The sequence below is a fragment of the Oncorhynchus clarkii genome, chromosome 18 (assembly GCF_045791955.1).
Source record: "Oncorhynchus clarkii lewisi isolate Uvic-CL-2024 chromosome 18, UVic_Ocla_1.0, whole genome shotgun sequence".
NCBI lineage: Eukaryota > Metazoa > Chordata > Actinopteri > Salmoniformes > Salmonidae > Oncorhynchus > Oncorhynchus clarkii.
The window spans coordinates 46,466,806-46,479,083 of record NC_092164.1 but is presented as its reverse complement, the minus strand read 5'-3'; the positions used below and the strand labels follow the sequence as shown (position 1 = coordinate 46,479,083).

The following is a 12,278-nucleotide window of genomic DNA, read 5'->3' as shown; positions in this document are numbered from 1 at the left end:
TGTCAGAGTGACGATCGGGTTCGTGGTCACCTCCCTGACCAAGGCCCTTCTCCGCCAATTGCGCAGTTTAAAAAATATTTTTAGAATAAGGCTGTAACGTAACAAAATGTGGGAAAATGGAAGGAGTCTGAATACTTTCAGATTGCACTGTATGTCTCTGTCTCTCTCTGTCTCTGTCTCTGTCGCTGTCTCTCTCTGTCTCTGTCTCTCTATCTCTCTGTCTCTCTATCTCTCTGTCTCTGTCTCTCTCTGTCTCTGTCTCTGTCTCTCTCTCTCTCTCTCTCTCTCTCTCTCTCTGTCTCTGTCTCTGTCTCTGTCTCTCTGTCTCTCTCTCTGTCTCTCTGTCTCTCTGTCTCTCTCTGTCTCTGTCTCTGTCTCTATCTCTCTGTCTCTGTCTCTGTCTCTCTGTCTCTCTGTCTCTCTCTGTCTCTGTCTCTCTCTCTGTCTCTATCTCTCTGTCTCTCTGTCTCTGTCTCTCTCTGTCTCTCTCTCTGTCTGTCTCTGTCTCTCTCTCTGTCTCTATCTCTCTGTCTCTGTCTCTGTCTCTCTCTGTCTTTGTCTCTCTCTCTGTCTGTCTCTGTCTCTGTCTCTCTCTGTCTGTCTCTGTCTCTCTCTCTCTCTCTCTCTCTGTGTCTCTCAATCTCTCTGTCTCTCTCTGTCTCTGTCTCTATCTCTCTGTCTCTGTCTCTGTCTCTGTCTCTCTGTCTCTCTGTCTCTCTCTGTCTCTGTCTCTATCTCTCTGTCTCTCTGTCTCTGTCTCTCTCTGTCTCTATCTCTCTGTCTCTATCTCTCTGTCTCTGTCTCTGTCTCTGTCTCTGTCTCTCTCTCTGTCTGTCTCTGTCTCTCTCTCTATCTCTCTGTCTCTGTCTCTGTCTCTCTGTCTCTCTGTCTCTCTCTGTCTCTGTCTCTCTCTGTCTCTATCTCTCTCTGTCTCTATCTCTCTGTCTCTGTCTCTGTCTCTCTCTGTCTTTGTCTCTCTCTCTGTCTGTCTCTGTCTCTGTCTCTCTCTGTCTGTCTCTGTCTCTCTCTCTCTCTCTCTCTCTGTGTCTCTCAATCTCTCTGTCTCTCTCTGTCTCTGTCTCTCTCTGTCTTTGTCTCTCTCTCTGTCTGTCTCTGTCTCTCTCTGTCTGTCTCTGTCTCTCTCTGTCTTTGTCTCTCTCTGTCTCTCTCTCTCTCTCTCTCTCTCTTTCTCCCTCTCTGTGTCTCTCTCTCGCTCTCTCTCTTTCTCCCTCTATTAACATTTAACATTAAACACATAAACGTTTCAAAAGAGAAAGACATTTGAAATGTTATATTATTATCTATGTAATAAAGCAAACACAAATACGAGTGTATCGGTCCGCACCTGTACAGGCCGTTGGTCTATACACTCTAAATAGTCTATAAATGAAGATAAAATAGTGCACAGACAAATTGAACTGTTCTCTCCACTAGGGCCCGCTCAGCCAGCTGGTGCGTGTGCTGTGTGTGAAAAAAGTCCAAGTATAAATGGGAAAATAAATTAACAGATAAATATATAGGTTTTCTTTACTTTGGTGTTCCTGCTCCACTGTTTACTCTTTTCTTATCGCAACAGTTCAAAAATGTTGCTGCGATGATTGCACCCTACGGCATTTCACCGAACAGATAAGGAAACTTGTCAATATTTGATTTGTTTCAAAATCACTTTGGTCAAATCTCTATGGTCATACATTTGGAAGGAGGTTAGGAAGTGCAGCTCAGTTTCAACTTTATTTTGTGGGCAGTGGGCACATAGCCTGTCTTCTCTTGAAAGCTAGGTCTGCCTACAGCGGCCTTTCTCAATAGCAAGGCTGTGCTTACTGAGTGTAAGGTCCTGGGTGTCGTGAGGGTGAAATCAGGCGCAGGGAAGCAGAGTTCAATAAAGTGCTTCTTTAATGCACACACGGAGAACTACGGTCCCCCCAATTACGGGTGCTCAAACCAAATGCCCCAGACACAGGGAAACGAAAACAGTCTAGCACTAAATACACGAACATGTACATCTAATGCAAACACCAGGGTTACAACAATCAATCCGGCACAAAGAACCAGGCGGGCCGGCTGACTAATAAAGCCTCACTAATTATAACCAACTCAAAACAGGTGTACTCAATAAACACATAAGGAGGGGGAGAAAATAATCAGTGGCAGCTAGTAGGCCCGGCGACGACGAGCGCCGAGCCCCACCCGAACGGGAAGGGGAGCCACCTTCGGTCGGAGTCGTGATACTGAGTCTGTATATTGTAAATTCTTCCCTCAGTTTTCTATGTTAATGTTAAATGATAGTCGGCCACCGTGTACTTTCTGTTTAGGGCCAAATAGCATGTCAGTTTACATGTTTTCCCAATAGGTAATATCATTTTATTTTTGTTTGATTCTAATTTGATTGGGCCAGATTGTCTGAGTGCTGTTTTGAGGCATTGTCGGGTTGGTAGTTGTTTGTGAATTTAGCGTCAGGACTAGCTGGATGAGGGGACTTTTCTCTATGTTCATCTCATGGCATTTCAGGGATTTGTAGCGGTAGGAGTAGGGATCGCTTGTTTTTAGGTGGTTATAAAAATTGATGGCTTGTTTTTGGATATTAATTATTAATGGATATTGGCCTAATTCTGCCCTGCATGCGTTATTTAGGGCTTTTCTTTGTACTCTAAGAATACTTTTGCAGAATTCTGCATGCAGGATTTCAATTGGATGTTTGTTCCATTTTTTCAATCTTTATTGGTTTGCGGACCCCCTACTTCACTTCCATACAGAGCAATTGGCAGTTTTGGAAAAAGTACTAAATAGTCATACTTGAGTAAAAGTAAAGATACCTTTATAGAAAATGACTCAAGTAAAAGTGAAAGTCACCCAGTAAAATGCCACTTGAGTAAAAGTATTTGGTTTGAAATATACTTAAGTATTAAAAGTAAATGGAATTGCTAAAATGTACTTAAGTATCAAAAGTAAAAGTATAAACCATTTCAAATTCCTTATTTTAAGCAAACCAGACGGCACAATTTTCTTTCTTTTTTTTATTGACGGATCGTCAGGGTCACACTCCAACACTCAGACATCCTTTACAAACTAAGCATTTGTGTTTAGTGAGTCCACCAGATCAGAGGCAGTCGAGATGATCAGGGATGTTCGCTTGATAAGTGTGTGAATCTGACCATTTTCCTGTCAAAATGTGTGTCAGGGAAAATGTATGGAGTAAAAAGTACATTATTCTCTTTTGAAATGTAGTGAAGTAAAAGTTGACAGAAATACTTTGTCTACTTGAAGTTTACTGTCATGTTTACTGTCATGGACCATGACTGACAGAACTCATGTAGGATATTTAGATTCTGTTGTAGACTCTTTTTTTGTGGGTGACAACAGAACTAGATCGCCTGCATACAGCAGGAATTGAGTTTCCGTGACATGCAGGGCGAGACCAGGTGTTGTGGACTTTTCTAATAGTCTTTGCCAATTCATTTATATGTTAAATAGAGTGGGGCTTAAGCTACAACCCTGTCTAACTTCCCGACCCTGAGTAAAGTAGTTTGTTTGTTTGCTTCCCATTTTTATTGCACATTTACTGTTTGTATACATAGATTTGATATAAGCAAACACCACTTTCTGTACAGAAGACCCTCCTTGCCAAAACGGAATCAAAAGCTTTTTCAAAATCAACAAAGCAGGAGTATATTTAGGTTTTATTCTGGTTCACATGGGGGTCAATAAGGGAGTTCAGGGTGTAAATATGATCAGACGTGCGGTAATTTGGCTTTTGGTCAGGACATTATGTTCAATAAGGAAGTCTAGAATTTATAATACTACAAAGTACCTTCCCCAGGCTACTGTTTACACAGATGCCTCTGTCATTTTTAGGGTCAAATGTATCTCCACTCTTAAACACTTCAGGGGATTCATGGTCATGGGATGTCCCTCATGCTAAGGCAATCACATACAGTACATATCTGGCAGTAATATTTGCAGTTTCTCCGTCACCCAGAATAATTCCCAGCTTTATGTTATTAGAACATTAGAACATGTACAGAAGTTAGGTATTGATTGAGATATTTTTTTGAAAATAAAACATTTCCTTCATACTTATCTCTCCCCCCTCTCTCTCCTTCTCTCTCTCTGAAGTGGAAATGGATAAGGGCTAGAGGGGTGGGGGTGGGGGGGGGGTCATCTCCAGACTGGTTCCACTTCGCCAGCCCGCGCAATGTTGGACAAATATTTGCTTTGGACAACTTTTTTCCCCCCAAATGGAACAAATCATTTCTAAAATGCCATTGTTTTGTGGACCGTGACATCACGTTGGCATTTCCTCCAAGGCCCCCCTCCCCCTAAAAAGACTGCGTGTTCCTACAAAGTGTTTTCCCCCTTTAATTGAAGAAGGTTGTTTTCTGAGAAGAGGTTGTTCCCAGTGTGCCCTTAGCTTGCCTTTGATGGTATATCGATATCATGTCCGGGTAAACGGTAACCTACCTCACCCATGGCTTTTCCCTCATTGAACATTTGGGGGATTTAAAGTAAAAACACTGGCATATAAAGCACAGTGATTACTGTGCCTTAACTGCTGTTGACATTCTGTAGGGAACAGTTTCTATATATATATATATATATATATATATATATATATGACCACAGGTGAATTGGAAGCATTGCAGCCAGTGCTATTTGGTGTACTCAATAACACTTTGTAAAATCTTTATATTTTAGCTGTAGACTGTGGTATTGGAGTATGGCATCACATAGCCTACCCCTCTGAACCTCACAGCACAATGTTGTCCTTTGTGCATGAATGAACGTACCTATATTCCACTCTAATCAACAGTATTCATTGCAGTAATCCTTTAAATGATGTATTTGCATGCATTATCCGGTGGTAATCCTTTATCTGATGCACATAGTGCTTTTCACTTCCACTGCCTGATCATCTGCTGCTGGAGTTTACCACTGAATCACCACCGATAGGAGTAGGAATACCCAGGAGGATTTGCATGTCTTTACTAGTATTTTATCTAGATTGACACTCCACTCTGTAGGAGGGCAGTTCTGTCCCTCAGGCCGATCAAGATTTACAGCTTTCCTGTCAGAGTGGAAGGACTGTGTGATTGCACATGCAAACCGGCAGAAGGGTGTGTGTACGTCTGTGTGTGGGTACGTGTGTGTGTGCATGTGTGTGTGGTGTGTGTGACTGTGTGTCTGTTAATGTGTGTGTGTCCTGGGGGTCATGTGGCGTGTTCTACAGTATCTCTGTATCAGGGGTCATGTCACACGTGTGTCAAAGTGACGATACTGAGACAGCGTGGGTGACAGTGGGGTCGTCCCGGATGAACATCACCAGCCCTGAGGCCCTGTAGTGGCGGCATGCAAAACAACAGTCCCCATCATCAGACACTATCTTTACAGCCTTTCCTTTTACTGATGACACCAGGTCTTCCCTCCGCCTACAGGTTTCCCTCTCCTGCCTGCCTTACGTCTCGGGAAACACCAAAGCATTCCCAGATTCCAAGCCTCTTCACTGGTGATTTCCTGTTTCTGTCCGTGACAATGACCTGCATACACCATAAGGGTCACAACAACTACCCAATAGCAGTCTCTTTTCCTGTTGATCTGGAATGTGTAGAGAGTGAGAGGGAGGCAGGCAGCTGCTGAACGGTGAGCATTGTGTAAGAACATGGATAGTAGGTGTGGCTAGGTAGGTGACATCACAGAATAGGGGTATAAGTCATGGCGCTGGAGAACACTACAGCACCAAGCACCTGTTGCCTCTCTCTCTCTCTCTCTCTCTCTCTCTCTCTCTCTAGCTGCATCACTCGGGACTGTAAAGCTGTAGCTACTATTACTGTGTGTGTACTCTACTGTCCTGTGGACTCTTGGATATTATTGCAGACTACGTCTTCAGAGATACTCTACCAGAGAATAACTATGGCTCTATCACTGAACTCTCTCACCATCATAACACTCTGTGTGCTCCTGCAGGAGGGTAAGTTCTCATCCTTTACACTGACTTTTCATTCAACATATACTTTGTTTAGAACGCATTCTAAGGTGTATGGGTGATACATGACAATGCGGATTTGTATTCTTTAGTCGTAAAGATGACTGACAGTGAGCGTGTAGAAGTTTCATTATGCAAGTGCTCCATTTTATTTTCATGAGGTTGTTAAATTGAATATGAGGGGTCATAGTTCAGTTGAGATGTAGAATTGGAGCTCAGGGTTGGTTGAGGTGGTGGGGATCGATCCAGAATAACATGATCGAACCTACAATGATGAAAGATGGAGAAACACCTTGAAAAATAAGACATTTTTTCCCGCCATGTCAGCCGGAGTATTCGAACCAGGGACCACTGGCTCCGCGCTCTAACCTCTAGGACACCTGCCGCCCTGATGCTAAAACTCCTGCTGCAGCATGCATGTTAGGTGTCCTCGTTACTTAGTTTCACTCTCTGAATGGTAGATCGGTTAATCACAGCTCTGGCAGGTTTACTAATGGGTGGGCGGCTAATGGCCATGTTGTGAAGTTACTGCACGACACATGCTGCCTGATGCCAGACTCTTTGACCTACTCCCACTGTTCGCCCTACAGAGATATAATACAATGAGAGATCCTGCTAGGTCATACATGCAATCACACTCTCTCTGATAAGATGCAGATTATATAGGCACGGTTCAACTCCTATCACTGCATTTGACTTTAAATAACCGCAGTTGGCAACAAACACAGTCTTTGTTTGACTTGGATAACATTTCACAACAGAGTTATGAATCAAAGTTCAAATGTGTTGAACAAGACCTGATACACAGGAGAATGGGATGGCAGGTAGCCCACAAGTACTTCTCTGTATCAGTGAAAAGGACTTTTGATTAGGATGTGGTGATGTATATTTGCTCGTTGCTGATGTCAAATTGCACAGTCATCCAGTGATTTTGCTGAGTTATAACCAGGCTCTTAACCAATGATCCTTTCTGTCTCTATAGGTTTTGGGCTCCCTGTATCCAGCCAGCCTGAGCTCCCTGCCCAGTCCCCGTCCCAGAACAGCCCACACCACACCAGGGTTAAACGATGCTCCTGCAGTAACTGGCTGGACAACGAATGCATCTACTTCTGTCACCTGGACATCATTTGGGTCAACACTCCCAATAAGGTCATCCCCTACGGGCTTGGCAGCCCCCTGTCCCGACGTCGCCGCTCCACCGGGCGATGTGAATGTGCCCACCCAGCCGACAGGACCTGCTCCGGATTCTGCCACAACAGGTGAGCTCACCTTCAAGAGACGAGGAACTTCTACCCTCCTTGCCTCCCTCATCCAACCCTACCCTTTCCCCTCCTTGCCTCCTTGCTAGATACCAGATTGTATCAAGCCAGTGACTATCTGTGGCAGTCAGTCGTCTGTGACCAGCCTGTATCAGGTTGTATCAGGGCTGCTTGTCGAGGAGATGCAGGGAGGAGGCGTATTGTTTTTATGGCTTAGATGTGTAACTAGTGATGGGGGAGGAGAGAGGAGGGGGAGGGAGGATGGATGGATGGGGGAATAGCCTGCATGTTCTGGAGGCTTAGAGCCCCCTTACAGACAGATCCATTAGTCATGACACTATTCTTGGAATGTTTTACCAGCGGGAATGTCTGCTGTATTAATACAGTTATTGCTGTTATGACATACCAAGGTTGAGGATTAGTCTGTGTGTCTCAACAAGGTTTTATCCTGCTCTGTGAAAAGTCAATGAGAACAGGCTGTAGGGCATGCAGTACGGACATTACTGGGTTGAAATCCCTAGTCAACTGTCTCTCACTGCTAGCATTGTAGAATCATGTAGTAATGTAGAATCCAGCCTCATGGCCCTTTAGGAGTAGTCGAGATAATGTGTTCTTGGTTTGCTCTCATTTTGACATGGTTGTTCTTTCGGTTTGCAGCTCAGAGAACCCCAGATTCGTAGTGGTAAGCCCCTCAGACCAGACCCTGGAACAGGCTGTTAGCAGTCCAGACACAACCAGCAGCGACCTACTGACCTCTCTCAGGTAAGAGAAAAACAAGATATCATTAAGGACCAGACATTTTCCCAGGCCTAGATTAATCTTATTCCTGTATCCATTCATCTTATTCCTGTCCCCATTGAGGATGTTAACCTGATGTTTCTCTCTTTGTTCTTTACAGAAACACGGTCCGATCCAACATGGCTGCCATAGAGCAGGCTGCTCCCTCTAGGAAGAAGAATGCGTCCAGAGCCAACAGACTGAACATCGGGTAGATGAGGAGGAGGGAGGAAGAGGAGCTGAAAGAGGAGCTTTAAGAGCTCCAGAGCATCCGAACAAAGACCCCCTGGAGGAAACTTAGGGAGTCCTCCCCGGGGAAGACATAGAAGAGAGGTCCTAAGAGAGACCCTGAGAAGAGGGCAAATATGGAACACTGGCTGCCCACTGTTGTATAACACCTAGTAGACTGGATATGGACATTATCTGGATATGAGTCTTGGACTAATCTGGCAAAGAGTCCGATTCGGAAGACTAGGGAGGATCAAGTGTGTCCTCTGTGAACTGTGACAGTCTGGACTAGGATGGTTGCTGACTGTGTGCTGGTCATGGGTTGTCATCATGTCCCAAACATAAATACACTTTCTGTGTCTGAGCACCTGAAATGGGTGGATGCAAGACAAGGCATTCTGGAGTGATGTTAGTCTATGTTTACTTTACAGGCTTACTTCATTAGTGCCTTGAAAATATTGACCACTATTCTCATTTGGATTTGGATCCTTCACCTGTCACACGACATCTACTATATCATAGAATAACAGATAAAAAAGGATTGTTCCTCTGTATCAGAGATGTATTGCCAGTTTATAGTGATTGCCATGCATGCATTTAAACTACTTGAAATACTTTTGGCACACGAAGGACATTACTTTAAGGGACAGGGAATTACTACACACACACACCTTCCGGTAGCAGCAGATAAAAGCAGGTCTATTGTGATGGCGGAAGTATTTATTGCGCAGCCACTGTTAAATGTTTTGATTGTAGACAGAGCCAAGGCAGCAGACTTCAGTGGGTCTGCTCCTTGCCAAATATGCAGTGACTGTTTTTCTGCTTTCAACAAATATCCATTAATGTCCATGTTATTACACATTGGGAAATTAGGACACTGCACTTCTGTTCTAATGCCTTCAAGGGAATGTGTTTTCATGTCCAGTAGACTTTAGATGGGTTAGGCTGACCACAAGGCATTTACTGGAAACGCTACCGTCTTCCACTGATGTTCAAGTCCAATGTCACAATGCTGTATATTTATGATATGATTATTTATTTATTTGTTTGTGTTTTGTTGAGGAATTTGTGTATCAAAATGCTGGCCTGCGCTTTTGTTTGACGCACTGTTGCTATCCCTAGAAGGACAATTCACCCACAATAGTCTATTTAGTAGTCAAATACGCTCTGGGAGGTTGAACGAAATGTTTACTTACGAATTGTTCTATTCCAAGCTATTCATATGATCTATTATCAGCAATTATTTATTTAACTTATTTTTTGGCATATACTTATATATTTGTGTTGTGTGAGTTTATCACTCTTAATGTGTGATTAAATAAATACTAAAATGAATGCTCTTGCTTTGTTTGATTATTTACTAACAATGATAATTGATTCTTGTTTAGCACAGTAACAAATAACTGAGTGAAAGCTAAATTCAAAGCTTTCTTCACACAAATCTCAGATATCTACATTTTTTAAAGGTCATGAACAGTCAACGTCATATTTTTCATGAACTTGGAGGATGTTTGGATGAAACCAGATCAAAGTACGATGACCAAAGAATGAAAAATGACTGTTGCTTGATCATAAAGTTTGATCCTAAAGTTACTGGTCCCCTACCCCATGTCAAAGACTTGGATTCAGGAGGTGGGATTATCAAGGGGATAGGGTGACATCACCCTAACTCGCATTTTAAAACACCAATGGTAACATTAGATTTTTGTACCTAACTTAAATAAGTACTGCCTTGTAACAAATATCGGAGAAGGCATGTTTGCAGAGGGACGTGGTTTATAAAGCTAGATAGCTACTCTACTGGTGCCAAAATCTGACTGTAGGGTGTCAGCAAATGTAATTAAAAGTTTACACTACTCATCTATAGCAGTGGTCCCCAAAAGTTTATAGTCCTGTACCCCTTCAAATATTCAACCTCCAGCTGCGTACCCCCTCTAGCACCAGGGTCAGCGCACTCTCAAATGTTGTTTTTTGCCATCATTGAAAGCCTGCCACAGACACACTATACAATACATTTATTAAACATAAGAATGAGTGTCACGCCCTGACCTTAGAGCTTTTTATGTCTCTATTTTGGTTTGGTCAGGGTGTGATTTGGGTGGGCATTCTATGTTATTTTTTCTATGTTTTTGTATTTCTTTCTTTTGGCCGGGTATGGTTCTGAATCAGGGACAGCTGTCTATCGTTGTCTCTGATTAGGAACCATACTTAGGTAGATTTTTCCTACATGGTTTTTGTGGGTAGTTAATTTCTGTTTAGTGTTTTGCACCTTACAGGACTGTTTCGGTTATTCTCGTTGTTATTTTTGTTATAGTGTTCAGTGTCAATAAAAAGCATGAACACTTACGATGCTGCGCTATGGTCCGATGATTCCTCTTCCTCTTATTCAGACGACAAATACCGTTACAATGAGTGAGTATTTTTGTCACAACCCGGCTCATGGGAAGTGACAGAGAGCTCTTATAAGACCAGGGCACAAATAATAATATAATAATAATCAATATTTTTGCTCTTTACTTAGCCATCTTACATATAAAACCTTATTTGTTCATCAGAAATGGTGAATAACTCACCACAGGTTAATGAGGAGGGTGTGCTTTAAAGGATGCACGTAACTCTGCAATGTTGGGTTGTATTGGAGAGATTCTCAGTCTTAAATAATTTTCCACACAGTCTGTGCCTGTATTTAGGTTTCATGCTAGTGAGGGCCGAGAATCCATTCTCACATAGGTACGTGGTTGCAAAGGGCATCAGTGTCTTAACAGCACGATTTGCCAAGGCAAGAAACTCTGAGCGCAGCCCTATCCAGAAATCTGGCAGTGGCTTCTGATTAAATTACATTTTCACAGAACTGCTTGTTGCAATTTCGATGAGGCTCTCTTGTTCAGATATCGGTAAGTGGACTGGAGGCAGGGCATGAAAGGATTTTTTTATTTATTTTTATTTAACCTTTATTTAACCAGGTAAGCTAGCTGAGAACAAGTTCTAATTTACAACTGCGACCTGGCCAAGATAAAGCAAAGCAGTGCGACAGAAACAACAACAGTTACACATGGAATAAACAAGTGTACAGTCAATAACACAATAGAAAAAAATAATGTCTATATACAGTGTGTGCAAATGGCATGAGGAGGTAAGGCAATAAATAGGCCATAGTAGCAAAGTAATTACAATTTAGCAGATTAACACTGGAGTGATAGATGAGCAGATGATGATGGTGGCAGGGTAGCCTAGTGGTTAGAGCGTTGGACTAATAACCGGAAGGTTGCAAGTTCAAACCCCCGTGCTGACAAGGTCTGTCGTTCTGCCCCTGAACAGGCAGTTCAGAACAGGCACTCATTGAAAATAAGAATTTGTTCTTAACTGACTCTAGTTAAATAAAGGTTTTAAAAAAATGGTGTGTAAGTGTGATACTGGTGTGCAAATCCAGTCGTTTGTGTAGTCCATTTCGGGAAATTACCTGCGTAATTGAGCACCCAACTCACTCAGGCGCTACACTGTATCACATTTGACATTGTCCGTAAGCTTGAGTTCAATTGCACACAAAAAAATCATACAATGATGGAAAGACCTGTGTTGTCCTTGTTAATGCAGACAGAAAAGAGCTCAAACTTCTTAATAATAGCCTCAATTTTGTCCCACACATTGAATATAGTTGAGTTGAGAGTTGCTGTAATCCTCCATTCAGATCATTCAGGCGAGGATAAAACATCACTCAGACAGGCCAGTCATGTGAGAGACTCGTCATCATGCAACCAGTCAGACAAGTGAAAATTATGGTCAGTAAAAACTTTAAGCTCGTCTCTCGATTAAAAAAAAAGTGTCAATACTTTGCCTCTTGATAACCAGCACTTCTGAATGTTGTAAACGCATTACATGGTCGCTGCCCATATCATTGCATAGTGCAGAAAATACACAAGAGTTCAGGGGCCTTGCTTTATCAAAGTTAACCATTTTCACTGTAGTGTCCAAAGCGTCTTTCAAGCTGTCAGGCATTCCCTTGGCAGCAAGAGCCTCTTGGTGGATGCTGCAGTGTA

General features: G+C 42.7%; 1 protein-coding gene across 1 annotated transcript; it reads left to right on the top strand.

The window, feature by feature from the left end:
* The first annotated feature begins 5,761 nt into the window (after nt 1–5,761).
* On the top strand, nt 5,762–9,572 carry LOC139372674 (endothelin-2-like). The gene is made up of 4 exons (XM_071112459.1): nt 5,762–5,962; nt 6,960–7,236; nt 7,894–7,998; nt 8,135–9,572. The coding sequence occupies exons 1-4, from the start codon at nt 5,905–5,907 to the stop codon at nt 8,226–8,228; spliced, it is 534 nt and encodes a 177-aa protein (XP_070968560.1). The 5' UTR covers nt 5,762–5,904; the 3' UTR covers nt 8,229–9,572.
* The last annotated feature ends 2,706 nt before the right edge of the window (nt 9,573–12,278 follow it).